Source organism: Euphorbia lathyris, chromosome 6 (genome assembly GCF_963576675.1).
Source record: "Euphorbia lathyris chromosome 6, ddEupLath1.1, whole genome shotgun sequence".
Lineage (NCBI taxonomy): Eukaryota > Viridiplantae > Streptophyta > Magnoliopsida > Malpighiales > Euphorbiaceae > Euphorbia > Euphorbia lathyris.
This window is the reverse complement of record NC_088915.1, coordinates 31,046,918-31,065,078: the sequence shown is the minus strand read 5'-3', so window position 1 is coordinate 31,065,078 and position 18,161 is coordinate 31,046,918. Positions and strand designations below refer to the sequence as shown.

Genomic DNA, 18,161 nt, shown 5'->3' with positions numbered 1-18,161 from the left:
AAGACATGTACTTTTCAAAATGGTCTCTGCTCTTTTTCTCTCACTCTCCTCTACCCAATTTCAGGTTACTTAAAAGTTGAGAGTTTTCCTTCTTAATTTAAGGCTTTCTTTTTCTTTTTTCGTATATATAATTGAAAAACACGTAAAAATATTTAGGATTTCCTTACTCTTTTTTAGTGTATTTTTAGAAATCACAAAACAATTAATCGATCTTAAAAATGTTAGATGTGATAAACCAAAAAACAAAACGAATACAGAAAAGTATATGAACAATAAACTTGAATCAAAAGAATAGAGTTAGACAAATCTAAGACATGTATTAGTAGTCTCCTTAAGACAAATTTCGTCGCTATTGACGATTGTCTCTCCGGATACAATAGATTACGCAAGCAAACTCTTACCGTGTGTAAATTCGTTACTACCAACAGTAGAAAAACAAGAATAATGTAAACGTACAAAAAATAGAAAATTTCAAAGAGTATTTTTATTTTTCTACTCTTTGAATTTAGACAGTCCATTCTGTATAAATAGAACTCGAAAGGACATGTCTGTTCACGAACGAGCACGACTGTTCACGGATAGACACGATTGTTCACGAACAAATACGACTATTTATGAACGAATACGACTATTCATGAAGGGAAGTGTTTGTTGGTATTTACATTAATTTCATAATTTTATTCATTTTGTCCAACATGGAGTCCTCCATCACTACCACCACCACCACCACTAGGTGGGTATAACAAGAGATGTCGCAAATGCCACATGATGCTCGAAAAAAGTATCGTGCAAACTAAAGGCAAGTGATATCGTTCCCATGAGAATTGCGCATATAACTACTGATGTTATAAACTTTTTTTTATTATTAAGTAAATGAAATTAAAGCAATTTGTGATTTTAAACTGTATGATCTAAACTATTAAAACAAACAATTAAACAAAAGTTGATTTCGATTAATGGAAACATTAGAGCTAGGCTTTCCTGGACCCGTTTGTTTCAGTTGTTCCTGTTTGCTGTTTATTGTTGCTGATTGACAATAGATAGCAGCTGTTTTGGAATTTTACTAAACACTTTCTTTTGAAAGACAAAAAGCAGCTCCGAAAAATGGAAACGAACGGGTACTTAATCTTCGTTTATAAATTTCATTAACAATCTTATCCAAGTCCGTGTATTAAAATCTAGAGAGTGTGATTATTTCCCGAGTAATTAAGATACTTTTGGTCCACTCAAAACTAGGGGTGTTAATGACTCGGGATAATTCACAAACTGTTCGAGCTCAGCTAAAACTCACTCGATAGGTTACAATCATTTCAATTAAATGCAATTAACATGTCAATTGAATATAATTAATTCTAACGTTTTAGAAATGATCCTCTTCATATTAATATTTGACAAAATGCAACTATTTCGTTTTAGAAATTACATACTATTAATCAGTCAATTGAATGCAATTAATTTCAAATGGGATAAGGTACCAAAATAGGCCTAATGTTTTTGAGGAAGTACCAATTTAGGCTCAAAGTTCAAAATAGCACCAATATAGGCTTAACGTTTACAACATAATATCAATTTAGGCTTAATGTTTACAATATAATATCAATTTAGGCCCCACGTACAAAATAACACTAATATAGGCTTAACGTGTACAAAATAATACGAATTTAAACTTAACGTTTACAAAATATATACAATTTAAGCTAAACGTCATAATTAAATTAATCATATTATATTCTTTCCATATTACCTTTATATGTTATCTTTTTATTTAGTTCTATATTCTTATTTATTATAATACAATTAATTAGTATTCTTGCCTATTAAGATTTTATATTTGTTTTTCATCAATGATTCCATGACTACTAAATTTCATTGCTCGTGTAATATATGTAAACTAGTTAAAATAATATTGATACATGTCAATTTTCGAAATATTGTGGATGTTCAATTACTTTTAGTTTGCATGTGAAGTCATGGAATTTATGAGTTATGGAATGGTTGATGAAAAACAAATATAAGGTTTTAATGGGCAAGAATACTAATTAATTGTATTATAATAAATAAGAAAATAGAAATAAATAAAAAGATAACATAATATAAAGTTAATAGGAAAAGAATATAATATGGTTAATATAATTGTGACGTTCAGGGGCGTATGTAGGGGGTCAAATGGGGCATTTGCCCCCTTCATTCCATTAAAAAAAAAATTAGTCCAAAAATAAGGGTTAAAGTGCAAAAAAACTCCTAATATTTTGGGTCAGGAGCAATTTTATCCCTAACATCTAAAATAGTACAATTTTATCCCTAATGTTGGAAGCCAAGAGCAATTTTACCCCAACATTGATAAATTGGATCAATTTGAGAAATAATTCATCAAACTGCCTTCTCGGTCATGAATAATAGTGTCTGAAATTGATCCAATTTATCAACGTTAGGGATAACATTGGTGCAAAATTACAAAATTGATATGCAATTGGTGCAAAATAAAGAAAAAAATGACTGTATTTTATAAGTGTCTGAAATTGATCCAATTTATCAACGTTAGGGATAAAATTGCTATTGGCTACAAACATTAGGGGTAAAATTGCACCATTTTAGATGTTAGGGGTAAAATTGCACCTGACCCAAAACGTTAGGGATATTTGATGCGTAACAATCCGAGAATCCCGGAAATGGATGATTACGAGTCGGAAACATTATAATTTACGTTTTTTTATCAACAAAAATCACGAAAATAATGCATGACAATCGAACGATTTTGTATTTTTCGTCACAAAAATTGAACAATTTTGCATTTTTTGTCATAAAAAATTGAACAATTTTACATTTTTTGTCTAAAAATTGTTTACGTAGAATTTTGCCCTCCCCCCTCCCTCAAATCCTGGATTCAACACTGGTGACATTTAACTTAAATTAGATATATTTTGTAAACGTTGAGCTTACATTCGTATTATTTTGTAAACGTTAAGTTTATATTGGTGCTATTTTGTACGTGATGCCTAAATTGATGCTATATTGTAAACGTTGAACCTAAATTAAAATTATATTATAAACGTTAAGCCTATATTAATATTATTTTGAACGTTGAACTTAAATTAGTACTTACTTAAAAAAAAAAAACTTTAGACATAACATATCCCATTTCAAATTGAGCAATTTCAAATTATTTTAAGTGTCATTTATTGGTTGTATCTCTAACCCATAGTTTGACAAAAAAAAAAAAAAAATAAGGCTAGCAAAGTGTTGTATTACATATTTTTCCAACAGAATTCCCCTTCAGCTTGTCGCCCGAATGCTTGTCCATGGTTGGTTCATTGTAGCTGGTTTGTCTCCTCTACTATAGTCTCTCTCTCTCTCTCTCCAGCACCATTGCCATCGAAGTGACATGCTCAAGTTCTTGTCTCTTTCTTCTGGACTGCCTGTTTCCTTAACCAGGTATACTATCTCATTTCGAAGGAACTTCCTACATTTGGTATTGCTTGATTATCTTTTTGTGGCATTTTAGCTTTTATCTTTCCCGGGATGGAAGAAAAAAATTCCTATACACTTTCCTAATGGTGGAGGCTCCCGCTGGTCGCCGGCGGCGGAGCCATCAATGGCTGCTGCTACGTGAAGGGGGCACTGGGGGTGGGAGGTTGAAGACAACCTCCACTGGAGGTGCTCCCTAATCAATAGGCCAAATTTTTTCACCAAGCCGATTTCCGTCACGCTTCCTATCTGAATTGATTATATTCATATGCAGGAGAATTTGTTCGAGCAAAATGAGCACTTCACAATCACCAATTTGCCCAAAATTTGTTTCTGTTGAAGGGGCTGATATTCATTCAAGAAGTAAACCTGATGGTATGCTTGTTTTTTGGCTCTTTTCTTTTGGCTTCAATGTCTTGTTTTATATCTGCTTATACTTCATCCAGACTATTTTGGGTTGAGTTCTTTCTTTTTCCTCCCTTGAATCCATATTATTTTCTAAAGTGGAGCATTTCTTTTTCTCCACCACTAAGTTTCCTTTGTCTCTGGGGGTATAATTTTACTTTAACATATCTGCATTAGATTGGGTATATGGAATTATAACATCAACATCTAATCATTTTAATGAGTGAGGCTAACCGCTGAAAGTCTGGAATGCTGGAGACTAGGATACTATTGACATGACTTACCTCTAGGATTCTACTTGGGTTTTTCAGAATAGGATTTCCATTGTTTTATTATGCATACAGAGGAATTATTAACAGTTTGCTCTAAAAAAAGTGTTCATTTCCTTTTCATATGTAGGATTTCGATTCAGCCTCGTCTCCTATAACATTTTGGCTCAGGTACGCAAAGCTTACTCACTCTTTTTAACTGCCAAATGTTTAAGTGCATTATAAGGTTCCAATTTACTTTACCTCTTCTTAGTTTATCCTTGTTAAGATGGTTTTTTGATAGAGAATGGGCTAACAATGACGGTCTCTTGGATCACAACGCAACTGGGCCTACTGGCCTAGAGGATGAGAGTTTATACCTGTAAGAAGAAGAAGAAGACACAACAGGGGCAGATTGGGGATTCCTTGCCAGTTATGGAGAGGAGTATGTAGGGCAAGTAGTTAGTCATAACCTATGTTGAGCTGGCAGGGCTAGGCATTTTTTGCTATTTGAGCATCATTTAGGAGGGGAGGAGGTTAGGCTGTGTTTGTGTATCTTTTTCTGCATCTTGCAGGGCTCTGCTTTGTGCGGAGAGAGGAGATTTTCTCTTGGTGTGGGGTTAGCTTAACCTTGTTCTTTATTTCCTATTTTCGGATTAATGAATAACAACTCGTATATTCAGATTCCACTTGCTATTTGTTAATTGCTGTTTGGTTTAGCGGATTACCTTTATTGTTTCTACAGTTTTAGATACTTATTCTATATCTTTGTTGCAAATAAGAGTTGAAGGTAAAATATTAAATGTCAAATACTCTACAAGATATGTGGATGTATTCTTGATGTATGTAGATTCCCTTTTTTTTCTTTTTCTTATAGACCTTTGGTATGAGTTGACATCTGCCTAACTTTGTCTTGCTCAGACCAGATTTGGACAATGCTTGAAACTAAGTAGGAAATTAGGTATCATAGATCTCAGAAAGAATAATCCTACTTTAGGTATTATTTTAGGAAGTTCGATGAAGATGTTTCAAGTTGCTGAATGAGTAGAGTCTATTTAATTGACTCTCTACTCTAGAGTAACAGCTTCTTTGTCCTTAATTGGCAAGAAGTAGATATACAATATAGGAACAACTCAAAATGATAACAAACCCTCTTGAAATTGCAAAATATGCTTATTTTCTCAAGATGCTGGAAAGGATTTATTTTAGTTGCTGTAATTTCTCAATAATTTAAAAGCTCAACTAATTGCGAAGTTACTGAGTGTGCTCTGAAGATGCAGACTGGTAGTAACCTCGTGACCATCTTTCCTGTTGTACTGATATCTTTATTGAAACCTTAAATCTAGGAGCAAATCCTTTCGAGTATCATCTTTTTCAGCTTTGAACTACATGCATGTACTTTAAACATTTCATATATATGGGAGGAGAGGGGCTGTGGATCCTTGCACTCCCTGTATGTCTGCCAATGTGTATCAGTCAGCTTTATTGAAACTGGTTGTATAACTTAAATTATTTGAGCTTATGCTTTCGTTTCTCACATGAGCAACTTTGTTGTTGAAAATATATGGCACAAACAAATACATGAGAATGTAAGGTTTTATGTGAAAAAGTTCAGCAGATCATTGAGAATATACATTTGGATCCCTTCAAAACTAGAACAGAATAAAAATTCACAAAAACTGCTGTATTTTGAGTAGATCATGAAATGTAAAGAAATATTTCACAAAGAGAATATAACTTAATATTAGCATGTAAAAGGCAATGGAATATTCCACACAAAGCGTTTAGTTCAACAGAAATTCAAACAAGATCTTAGAATCAAAACAATCAGTTTGGTAGGTCTTTGATTGGTAAACGAAGACTCTATATATAGAGGGTATCCTAGAAGTATCAATGAGTTAGTGACCACGGAGTGACTTCTGAAAGCATAAAGAGATATAGAACTTCTTAAGTACCAATTTTTTTTCCCTTTTTGCTAATTAAAATGATGATTTTGGTGCAGAAGGAAAAAAAGGGAAAGCAACATAATGAACTTTTGGTTGTTTTTATCATTACTGACACAAACTATGCAGCCTATGCCCCTGTTGCATACAAGAAATTCATAATAAAAAGGAAATTTGTGCAAAATACTTTTGCATAAAGGCATCAAACTTCTAGATTTAGTTCTCTGAAATATTGATTAATTGATATGTAGGTCTAATAGACTAGTAAGTTAGATTTGACTACTTAGGGATTACAATTTTACTGAATAGCAATGGTTTATACATTGAAGATTTAGTTAAATCTTACTAAACTTGTGAGATTAAAATATACGCACACACATATTGCAAATGAAAATCATAACAGTTGTGTCTGTTGTATATGGCCATAGCAATTGAGTTTTCAGATTACAATGAATTAGAATCTTAGGACAACCTTATTTTTTATGTCACATTCAGTTATTTCTATGGTGATCAAGGACAAAGGTTATCTGGGAAAACAAACTAAAAGCAATGATTTGAAACCAACATATAAAATCAGAAAATTAATCGTTTAAATTTTGTCTAGTGCTAACTCTACCGAACTTCTTTACCAGCTGTGAAATATTTTGCAACTGGAGCGAAAAATAAAATTTACTTTTTTTTATGTAAGTTTGCTCCATCTATTTTTCGGCCATATTTGTGGTAGTAACAAATTCTTTCCGTACATGGTTTATTCAGTGTATACTCCTAATTCTGATAGTTTAAAATTACTCTAATGTGTAGGCTTACGTGAAGAGTTCTTTCTTTCCACATTCTCCATCACCTTGTCTCAAGTAAGTTTTCTAACTATATGCGCTCCTTTATTGATGCACCTCTTTAATAATTAATTTTCAGGTTTGTTGGATGCATCTCTATGAATAAGGTAGACCACCTACCTATATATGCTATTGGAACAGATTTATTCCAATAGAGTCTGTAAAGCCAATAAAGGAAGGAAAGAAGAGACAACACAGACAAGGCATTTGTGCCGTGAACTACTCTTCATTTCTACTTTTGCAAAACATATAGATCAGGGAGATTATTACAAATGCTAGTTGTCTTTGCATTTTCTTGACCAGAAGAGATATTCTAGAAATGAAAGCTCTTCATGTTTTTCTTATTTCTACTATTTTCAAAATTCAGATGGCACTGGTCTGCTAGTTCTAGTATAAAGCTTGAGATGCTTTTTCTCACTATAAAATTTGGGAAACATTTATATTTTTTTCGTTTTTTTTTTTTTTGGCTGGAAGAATTCTTGATTGTGTCCTTCGTACTGGGGAAATTAACTATTTGTCAAAATCACTACATGCCTATAGAAGCAGCCCTAAATTGATGCAAATTTTTTTCTCGTTTTTTTACATTTGAGGAACTAATTGAATAAGTTTCTCATCAATACTACAGGTGGAAGTCTCGTTCAAAGGCAATGTTAACTGTTCTCAAGAACCTTGAAGCTGACTTCCTTTGCCTACAGGTATATGGTGTCATACATGGTTTTCAATCAATAGTAGAAATATAATTGGCTTAAAGCATTATTTGGCCCCTGCCTTATTAAAATGTTGGTGTTTGCACCGTGACCTATGATTTGGTAACATTTACCCGACCTATCAAAATCAATAAAATGTGAACCAATTTGGACAGAACTATCACAGAGAACGAAATTGAGCTTTGATTGTACACGGTGGAACCAAAAATTACAGAACAGGTAGCAAATAAAATCCAAATATGTAATAGTTTACAAAATAGGTGGCAAAGAAAATCCAAATGTGTAATAATTTGCACACGAATACTTTTGCCACTTGCTTTGTAATGTTTGGTTCCACTGTGTAAAATCAAAAGCTCAATTTTGCAGTTAACGGTTTCTGTGGCAGTTCTGTCTAAATTGGTTCGCATTTTATTGATTTTGATAGGTCAGGGTAAATGTTACCAAATCGTGGATCAGGTGCAAACACCAAACATTTTTTATAGGTCAGGGACCAAATAATGATTTAAGCCAATATAATTAAGACATCAATTTCAGAAAATGAGACACTTTAGGTGGCCTGATGATCTCATAAGTCCTCAACTTGAATTTAAACTGTCTACTGTATTTATAATTAGAAACAAATTATGATTTTGCTGCATGAACTCACAGATCATTACTAATTTTGTCCAAGAACTAAGGACTCTTTGATAATATAGCATTGAAGATTCAAATACTTTTAAGTTACTGCAATGGATTATGGTCAGCATTACTTGATATATATAAAATTCTATTTTTCTTATAAATCATTCTATACCATTTTCACTTAATATGTTTTATTCTTCTCAAATGTCTTACTTTTCTTTCTGGTGTTTGTTTTCCCGAAAAAAAGATTCCCCCAAATAGTTAATGTATATCAGGCAATATCATATATAATGAACTACAATACAAGTTGAAGAAGTAAATTTGGAAGTCATTATGATTCTATTCACACAATGAAGAAAGTATAGACAAAATAGAAAACAAAAACGAATGAATCAACGAAAAATTATTTAATGCCTTTTAACTGTCACACCAGCAGTCATATATTCCCTTCAGCTGTTAGATTAACATTGATACCACTTCGAAAATTTGGGAAGCAAATTGATATTTGTTTTTTTGGACAGCAAGAAACCTCAGGATGTACCAGATAATTATACCCTCTTTAAGCCTTGAAAATATGTCCATTTTAATTTGTTATTTCATATTTATACAAATTGACTAGAAAACAACTTGTAACAAATCTGATCAGGAGCTGGATGAGTATGATAGCTTTTACAAGCAGAATATTGAGACCCGTGGCTGTTCCAGTATTTATATTCAGAGAAGTGGGCAAAAGCGTGATGGTTGTGGAATTTTTTATAACAACAATTGGTATGTTGTTTCTTCTTTTTTTATTGATTTTTTGAATTTCTGTAGATACTACACACAGCATTCCAAAGGAATCACTTAATTTGAAGAAAATAATTAATTCAAATAAACTAAGTTTTAATTGGTTTGATCTAAAATAAATGTTAAAACTAATTTTAATAAAAAGTTGGCAACACTTAGTAACAAAATCTGGAAATTGAATTGAAATTCATCACCAAGAGTTGGGCTAGTTTAGATTTGTCAGAAGCCTATTTGGTTAATAGATGTTGAACCGATTTATGACAAAATTCAAATTGTGTCTAGAGCTAGACATCTGAGCCCCTCAAGAGAGCTCTCTGCTACTGTGGACCATCTAATTCTTCTTTATATGTTACTTGCATGTGGCACTGTTCTTTGTCATCACCAAACATGAAGAAGTTTTTGCGAACATTAAAATGTCTTAGCAAGTTTATCATTTCTTTATACCATGGTTTCAGTGCAGATTTGATCTTAGAGGACCGGATAGAGTATAATGATCTTGTGAACTTAGTTGAGGATGAATCTTGTGTATCTGGAGATAAACCAGCTGATACATGTATCACTGGCAGTGAGGTTAAAAATGATGAACCTAAGAATGGTAATTTTTACAATGTTACTTTTTATGTGTTATTTTATCTAATTTTACTACTTATTCACAGTCTTTGCTTTGGCATGTATTGCTTAAAACTTTAGTTTTCTGCCTAAAAGACATGGCTTTCAAAATTTGCTTTTACCTTGGTCACATAAAATCTGTTGTATAAATAGTCTTTGTTTCCGCATGCATTGCTTCAACTTTTTAGTTTTATTCCCAACATAACTTGACTTGCAAACTTTCCTTTTACCTATTTTCTTAAATTTTCTCTTATCATTTGTTGTTCTTTTCGACACCGGTTTCATTTGTTTATTCATGAATGCCTTGTTATTATTTTGTTTACAAGTTTTAAGAAAATTGTGAATTATGAGGTGAAATATTGTGGCAAGCTAAATTATTTGCATTTTACTTCTCCCTTCCTCCCCTTTCTCCTAAATCTCTTTCTGGTTGTGAGGATTTGAGTTTGCTCATTGAGAATATAAGAAATCCTATAGTGAAGGCTTGAATTTCTTATTTGCTCAATGGAATTCCAGTTGATCATAAATTTCCGGAAGCAGGAGGCATAGGAAGATTTGTTCTAACATTTGTTAAGAGGACTGAAATCCTCATATAAGGTCCTAATGTAATTTGTTAGTACAGCTGTTACTTATTGTATGCTTGATGTTGATTAGCCTAATTAGCTCCTACCTAGTTTAGAATACTGTACATGTATATATATAATTATATACGTTGTACCTTCTCTTGAATAAATAACTGGATATTCTCCATTCGTGTGATTTCAAATTTTATGTTTCATTGCTGGAAATTATTATTTTTATTGTTGTTTTACATGTTAGGGTTTTTGATAGAGCATGAGACAAGGGTCAGCTTTTAGATCAGTTGTCATATCGGCCCAAAATATGGAAGGTGTACTCTAGGACAAGGGGTGGGACACGTGGTGGCTGATGGGAGAAAAGTTTGTTAGTTTGTTAGGGGTAGAGTAATCGAATCGGGGTCATTGTTGAGGGTTGCAAAAAGTTTCTGTAGAGGTTACGATGATGATTACATTTCTGTTATTCCTGACAATTGTTCATAGGCAGTGGGTTTTGTTCCTACTGTAGTATTTTCCGTTCTGTTTGGCCACTCATTAATAATCCTTGATTCTGATCAGATTTTATGATTGTAAATTGTATATTTGATTCAAAAGAATTACATGTATTTATAGTGGAGCGAGCATATGACTAATTCCTAAAGTAGACCTTCTATGTTTTGAGCCCATATGACAATTGATCTAAAGAATTACGTTACATGTATAATCCTTGATTCTTTTCTCCGACCCCTTTTCCTAGAGTAGACCTTCCACGTTTTGATCTAAAAGCTGGCCCTTGTCTCATTCTCTATCGGTTCTGCTTCCGTAAATGTATTTTCATAATGATTATCTTATGCTAGTAATGTTACTCTTTGATTTCTTCATATTATAGGACTAAATGTATGGATTTCTTTTTCCTCACTTATTACAAGGTACCTCATCAAAAACTAGTCGTGAAGATCGTGGAGATCCCAATGATCCTCTTGTAAGATTAAAACGGGACTGTGTTGGAATCATGGCAGCATTCAAACTCAAGGATTCTTATCATAGTATTGTTATTGTTGCAAACACACACCTTTATTGGTACGTAGTGATGGTATTATGTTTTTGCATCTCTTCCATCTATGCATAATACATATCGCTGAAGAATATATTTGGTTCAGGGATCCAGAATGGGCTGATGTCAAGCTTGCTCAAGCTAAATATCTTCTGTCACGCTTATCTAAATTTAAGAGTTTAGTTTCTGAGAAATTTGAATGTACACCCTCCGTTGTTGTGGCTGGCGACTTCAATTCAACACCAGGCGACAAGGTTTGATTGTTACATTTTCGTGATATATGTTGATGATTATTATTTCTTAAGAGTGATGTTATTTTTCAGGTGTACCAGTATCTTGTATCAGGCAATGCTTCACTTGGTTCAACAGAATGTTTGGAAGAAGTTCCTGTACCTTTATGCAGTGTTCATGATCATACAAGAGGAGGTGAACCACCATTCACAAATTGTACCCCTGGCTTCACAGATACTATTGATTATATATTCTTTTCTCCTGATGACAGAATAAAACCTGTAAGTTTCCTTCAACTTCCTGAACCGAATTCTCCTGATGTTGTTGGTGGATTACCAAACAACTATCACCCGAGTGACCATTTGCCAATTGGCGCCGAATTTGAAATCTCCAAGGAATAGTCTAGTCTAGTCTAGTCTGCCTTCTGGGGTGCCAGACTGAGACTGAGACTGAGACTGAGACATGTTTGTCTTTCTTGATTTCATTCAGTTCCATACCATTTTTGTTATGCCTGAGTCTGACCAATCAATTGAAACAAGTGGGATCACAAGGGTCGAGAGCAAGAGTTTACTAGGCAGCTTGGGAAGGAAGGACATACACTGTTATTTTTAAATTTTTAATAACTCTTGTACAATAATTCATCTTTTTTACGAACTACTTGTGTCTTTCAATAAGCCAAGCGAACTTTTAGTAATATCTCATCAAACCAATTCGATTATAATATCTCATGGATCAATATTTCAACTTTTATTTCATAGTTGATAATAGAGAAGTCAGATTTTGGGTCTTACTGTGCAGCATACTGCTCTGTCGGATACCACATGCTGTGAGCGGTCCCTTCAAATTAGTTAACAGGCAAAGGTAGAAAGCTTTCTTTCTTTGAAATTTAGAATTGTATTGTAGGTAGAAAGATAATATGGTTACTTTATTTTTAACAAAGTAACCATTAATTTGTTTTTTTCCATCATTGGATGATGACTTCCAATGGTGGAAAAAAACAAAGTAATAGTTAGCTTGCACCATTGTATTGTAATTAAGAGATTGTTCCTTTGTTCTTAATATACTAACATCATCTCTAAATGATTCTTAGTTCACTTTTTAAAAATTATATAAAAAATTGACTCTTAGATTATCTCTAATGCAAGCAACTTCAAAAGTTGCCAAAACTTAATATTCCATCTTAAAGTATATTATTTTATTTTCTCTCGCATTTACATCACTTTTAGCAACTTTTTTATAGAAATTGCTCCAATACAAAACAACTTCAAAAATTGTCACTATGGTCCTATAAATCATTATTTTATATATAATTTATTTTAATTATAAATATTATTATAAGAATGCACCAATAATAGACAATTAAATTGTCACATATGTGCCTAAAATTTCTAGTCTTTATACCTTAGAGCATCTCTAAGAGCCTCTTAATTTGGTTCTTAAATTAAAATTTGAAGAGTGAGAGTTAAAAATTAGCTAGTGGCTCCTCAAATCACTAAGAGTCTTTTCATCCTCTCTATTAATGGAGAGTCTATCTCCACTTTTTAGTGCCTTTTAAATCCATTTTTTTATGTGAACTACTATCTACCGCACCCAAATTCTGATTCACCGCCCATTTTTGACATATTTTCCCTCACTTTTTCTAACTAAAAATTCAAATTCTCTCAAATCATCTCTACCTTCTTAGGATTTTAAAAAAACCGAACTAAAACGACATGCAACCTAGGGTAGGCAAGGGCAAAGGCTTCATGACTGTCCAGGTAAGTGTTTTTTTTGAAAAAAATTAACGAAACCATGATTTTTGCCTCCGAAATCGGAGGCAAAAATCGTAGAAATCGCACTAAACGGGTGCGATTTTCGTTTCCACCATAGGTGGAACGGACGAACTATCTGTTCCACCTATGGTGGAAAGGGAATCGTCGTGCGCTTCACTAGGTGGTGGAACGCACGGCGCACCCAATCCACCATACGGTGGATCGGGATCGCTACCCGTTCCACCGTAAGGTGGATTGGGTGCGCCGTGCGTTCCACCACCTGGTGGAGCGCACGGCGCAACCGTTTGTCCCATCGGTCAAACGGATGCCCCATTCGTTTGACCGATGGGCCAAATGGTTGCGGCGCACCAGTCAACCCTAGGGCCGACTGGTGCGCCGCACCCGTCTGGCCTGTGGCCAGATGGTGTAAACCAGCCGCCCAGGCAAAAAACGGGTCGATTTGTGATTTTTTTAAAAAAAATTTATATCGGGCATGTCGTTGGCAGACCCGAACACATAAAAAATAAAAAAAACGGTAAATTGAATATAATAAATAAATAATGGAATTTTTCGATATTTTACAGGATGATGTTGAGGCGGGTTCTGGCCGCAGGCATACATCTTCACGTGTTGTTACTGCCTCTGCTCGACGGCAGCGGGAGGAGCAGCTGCGATTCATGGCGGACGCCCAGAGGGCACATGCAGCAGAGGAGGAGCGTGTCGGAGGTCAGGATGTGGCGGGTGATGTAGAGATGGAGGGAGATGACTCTATACCTCCTCCTAGTTCTGATACTATCCCCGTACCTCGTGACGAGGGGTCGAGACGGACGATTTTCTTCTACCGCAGGATCGTCTTTTGGTAAGAGAAATTTAAATGTGCTTATTTTTATTTGTTTTATTCGTGATTATTAGAAAATATACCAAAAATTTAATGTAAATCGTTTACTGTAATTTCAGGTAGCAGCAAGCGCTCGAGGAATGCTACAGATGATGAATGGGTTGTGAAGGACCCCGTCCCCGGGGGTCCATTTGATGAACTAGTAGAACGAGCACGCCCACGACGAGTTTCATTGTATTCCCAAGAACTCGGCATACGTTTTGTGGATTTGCTCACCTTAGGTCGTCCTCGAACGTGAATTTTGACATCGGGTTCGGTGTACCGAGCTTGATCAGGGTGTAGTTGATCATGGATAAGCATTGAAATATTACGTATTAGGGTTGGGTCGCCTTTAGAGACCTGGTCCACCAAGGACTTAAAATATCGCTGGTCCTCGTTCAGATTATTACACCCTGCATTTTCATCGGTGTGACCATAATTGATTAAAAGTGTTCTCCAGAACACATGAACACTCTCAACACTGATCATTTGGTCCAGATCCCAAGCTCGTTTGAGCTTACATGCACATGGTATCTGATGCGAGGTTCTCAATACACAACCGCAACGCACGTACACTTCATGGCTCAACCCTCTCATGCGCGCTAACTCTTCATTCAGCAACTACAAACAGTGTTGAGAGACATTGAATACCAGGAGGTTTAATGGGAATCCGGCGAAAGTGACTCCTTGACGAAGTCGGGACTGCTCAAGCATGTACCTGAGATGAAGACAAAATTACTATTAGTTAGTGAAATGATACATTTATAAATGCAAATTCCTAAATTGCAGTAGAACAAATTGCAAATACCTTATATTAGTTGCTTGTGATTCAATCTGCTTGTGAACCTTCTGCCATACCGTGTTGAGGGAGCCAGTTGCGGTATTGAGCCATTGCTTTAGACTAGCATGTTCGCTGTCCACTCGACAAGAAGTTGTGTTGCCAAAATGTAGGAACTCCTTTGTCCAAGCAACAACAAACTTCTCCTTATGCACCAACCACGTCTCCTTAACATACGAGATAAGACTTTTGTACCTACTTATCCCATCATTCATCATGCTAAGATTGGTCTCGTACTCCTCAATGGTTAATGATTCTAATATTGTTTTCCATTTGCCATTCTTGAATTTAAAGGCATGTCCTTTATCTCCTAGAATTCTATACACCCGATCTTCCACATCCTTATTTATATGCCAAGTGCATAGCAAGTGCGCTGCTTGTGGAAAAACTTCTTTGATTGGCTTTAATAACCCAAGCTCCCTATCACTAACAATAACGGTCGGGTTAAGATCAAACCCAATCAAAGTCCTCAGCCTTTGCAAAATCCAACGATAGCTCCCTTCAGTCTCGTCTTTAACTATAGCATACGCTATCTTGAAGTTGTTATTGCATGGCGTCATCCCCACAATCTCAACAAACGGCATTTTGTACTTGTTTGTTTTGTACGTTGAATCAATGCCGATGTACCAGTGGTAAGTCCTGAACATATCAACTGAATCTGGATGTGCCATAAACACATGTGTTATCACACCGTAATCAGTCTGTGTGTAATTGACATATTTATTCTGCACAGTAATATGATAGAATTGACTAGCCAAGTCTCTACCTTCAAACCCGTCCTTCCTCATTTTGTCCCTGTAATTATATATGTGTTTAATTATTGGGTTGTCTTTTGGGTGTTTTTCTTTAACTGCTGCTAAAATAGCACAGAACTTTGCTTGAGCTGAAGTCATATCACGCACAATTTGTTTGGATGCGATACTGAGTCCGTTCATCTGCCGACTTCCCTCTGGATACACACGCATTGTATGGTTATGCATTCCAGTTAACCCAGCCTTAGCCTGTATCCCCCATCCAGAAAAGTCTGCATGTTGATAGGCTTTAATCTGAAATTTACAGCGGCACACTTTAGTTTTACTTTTTCTTATTGCATAATCTTCATCAATTCTTACAACACATCTATAGCGTTCACCCCGTGAACATCTCAACAGCCTTTGTTTTCTCCTATGTTTGTGCGAAGATATTACAATCTCGAACCCATTCTGAATAGCTATCTTCTTTGCCCAATCAATAGCATCTTGACACGAAGGGAAAACGATATCCGTTATGAAACGCGGACTATAATCAATGTCATTGGGATTCCAATCTTCAAACGGTACCTGAATATACAGAAAATGCATAATAATTAATCATAATGTACGGTAACCTTTATGCCCTATTTTTTTTCCTGGATGGGCAGGCTACCTGTTCCACCATGGGTGAGGACGCGCAGGCTACGCTGCCGTCTAACGGACAGAACGGGCAGCGCTTACGCCCGTTCCGTCGGTGGAACGGGCAGCGCGTAACACCCATTCCCTTGGTGGAACGGGTGGCGCATGCGCCCGTTCCCTAGGCCGAACGGGACGGGCAGCATGCGCTGCCCATTCAGGCAAAAATAAAAAATAAAATTCAGAAATTAATTTGAGAATAGAAATCTTACCTCGTGTTCGAAATTAAAATCTTCGGAAAAGCTCGGGTCCATTTTTGTAAAAACCGGGTTTTTGGCTTGGGAGAGAAAGGGAGATGGAGGTTTTAAGGTTTTGGGTGAAATAAAATGAAAAGGGCGATATGGTAAAAGAAGGGGCGGTAGATCGGAATTATGGTGCGGTGAATAGTATTACCCTAATTATTATTAATGAGTCTCCTTTCACTATCGGTAAATATAACAATCATTAATAATTTTAATTATAGAATAATAAATAAGGAGTGAATATAAAGAGTATTGTTAGAGATTTAAATCATTAAGAGGCAATTATTTATATTATTTTAGAAAGTGCACTAAGAGTGCTCTTAGTATTAGATTGGGTTATATTTTTGAGTGGAGGAATAATTGATTGAACAATATGAATATAGTTCAAAGATTAATTTATGCCTTTATACATGGCCGGTTCCAGTATTTTAGAGGCTCTAGGCAGGGCCGATTCTGGCATTTTTATGGGTCCTATGAAAAAATAGAGATAAGAATCTCTTAAATAAAATTGTACCTAAAAGTTTAAAATATAAAATTGAGTCTATTTTAAACCTAAAATATCATTTTATTATTTGATCATTTTCCACTGTTATAACTACATTTAAAAAAATTACTATATATACAATAAAAAAACAATTTGGGCACCTTTTGGGTGAGGCTCTAGGCGGTCTCACTCTTAACCTTCACCAGCTCTCATACTTCATTTTTTTACAAATTTAAATCTAACATATATGAAATATAATTAATTTTTGACTCAACAAAAAGAAATAATTGAAAATCAAACTTTTTGGCAATATGCAAAGAACGAAACAATTAATTAATATATTATTGTTAGATTATGTACAAATTTATCTCTATAGTTATTATGTGAAAATTGATCTAACTTTTATGTACAAAACAATCCAATTTCAAGTCTCGTTAATGAAAGATGAGTTTTTGTTTCACGTACAATTTTATGTTCTGGCTATTCTACAACCTCTAGCATTCTGACCACCCAATAAGGTTTTCTATTATCGAAAAACTCATCATTCGTTAATAACATTGAAATAGTATTGTCGAGTAAATCTTGGCTTCAAAATTATACTATTTTGTAAGCAGGTGCTGAATTTGCTTTCCCTAATAACCATATAGCTAAATTTGTAACGCATTCCTATTAATGTTAAGAGGAAAGTTGTAAAATAAAATTTGAAGCCTCATGTTATGCTATTGTTGTTAAGAGATGGTGGGTAACAAAAAAGGAATCAATTTGTATTATTGTATTATAATTTAATTTAATTTTGAATTTTATAAAGAAAATTTTTTAAAAAAATTGGATTGGAGGCCCTAGGCGGCCGCATATGCGGCCTCCCTCTGGAGCCTCCCCTATACAATATTTCATCCGCTTGTACACGCATTTTGCTTTGTGTAACAAGTTTGGAGAAGAAAAGAAAACAAAATCATTTATGGCTAAGTTCCCCAAATGATTTTTTTCTTTCTTCATTTTCATATTTTATTTTTGGGAAAAGTACGAAAAAATGTATGTGGTTTGTCCATTTTGCAAATAGAGGTATGTGGTTTAAAAGTTTACAAATAA

General features: G+C 34.7%; 1 protein-coding gene across 5 annotated transcripts; it reads left to right on the top strand.

The window, feature by feature from the left end:
* Nucleotides 1–3,222: 3,222 nt before the first annotated feature.
* LOC136232887 (carbon catabolite repressor protein 4 homolog 4) lies at nt 3,223–17,384 on the top strand. 5 transcript variants are annotated; one of them, XM_066022347.1, is made up of 13 exons: nt 3,223–3,432; nt 3,503–3,654; nt 3,740–3,840; nt 4,270–4,310; nt 6,863–6,912; nt 7,520–7,589; nt 8,869–8,990; nt 9,464–9,603; nt 11,098–11,248; nt 11,329–11,476; nt 11,546–11,734; nt 13,789–14,063; nt 14,162–17,384. In XM_066022347.1, the coding sequence occupies exons 3-13, from the start codon at nt 3,759–3,761 to the stop codon at nt 14,163–14,165; spliced, it is 1,272 nt and encodes a 423-aa protein (XP_065878419.1). In that variant the 5' UTR covers nt 3,223–3,432; nt 3,503–3,654; nt 3,740–3,758; the 3' UTR covers nt 14,166–17,384. The 5 variants fall into 5 exon arrangements, with proteins under 5 accessions (XP_065878419.1, XP_065878418.1, XP_065878422.1 ...); XM_066022346.1 differs by lacking the exon at nt 3,503–3,654; XM_066022350.1 differs by lacking the exons at nt 3,503–3,654; nt 14,162–17,384 and adding an exon at nt 12,252–12,314 and having other exon boundaries at nt 11,546–11,648; nt 13,789–13,926.
* Nucleotides 17,385–18,161: the final 777 nt, after the last annotated feature.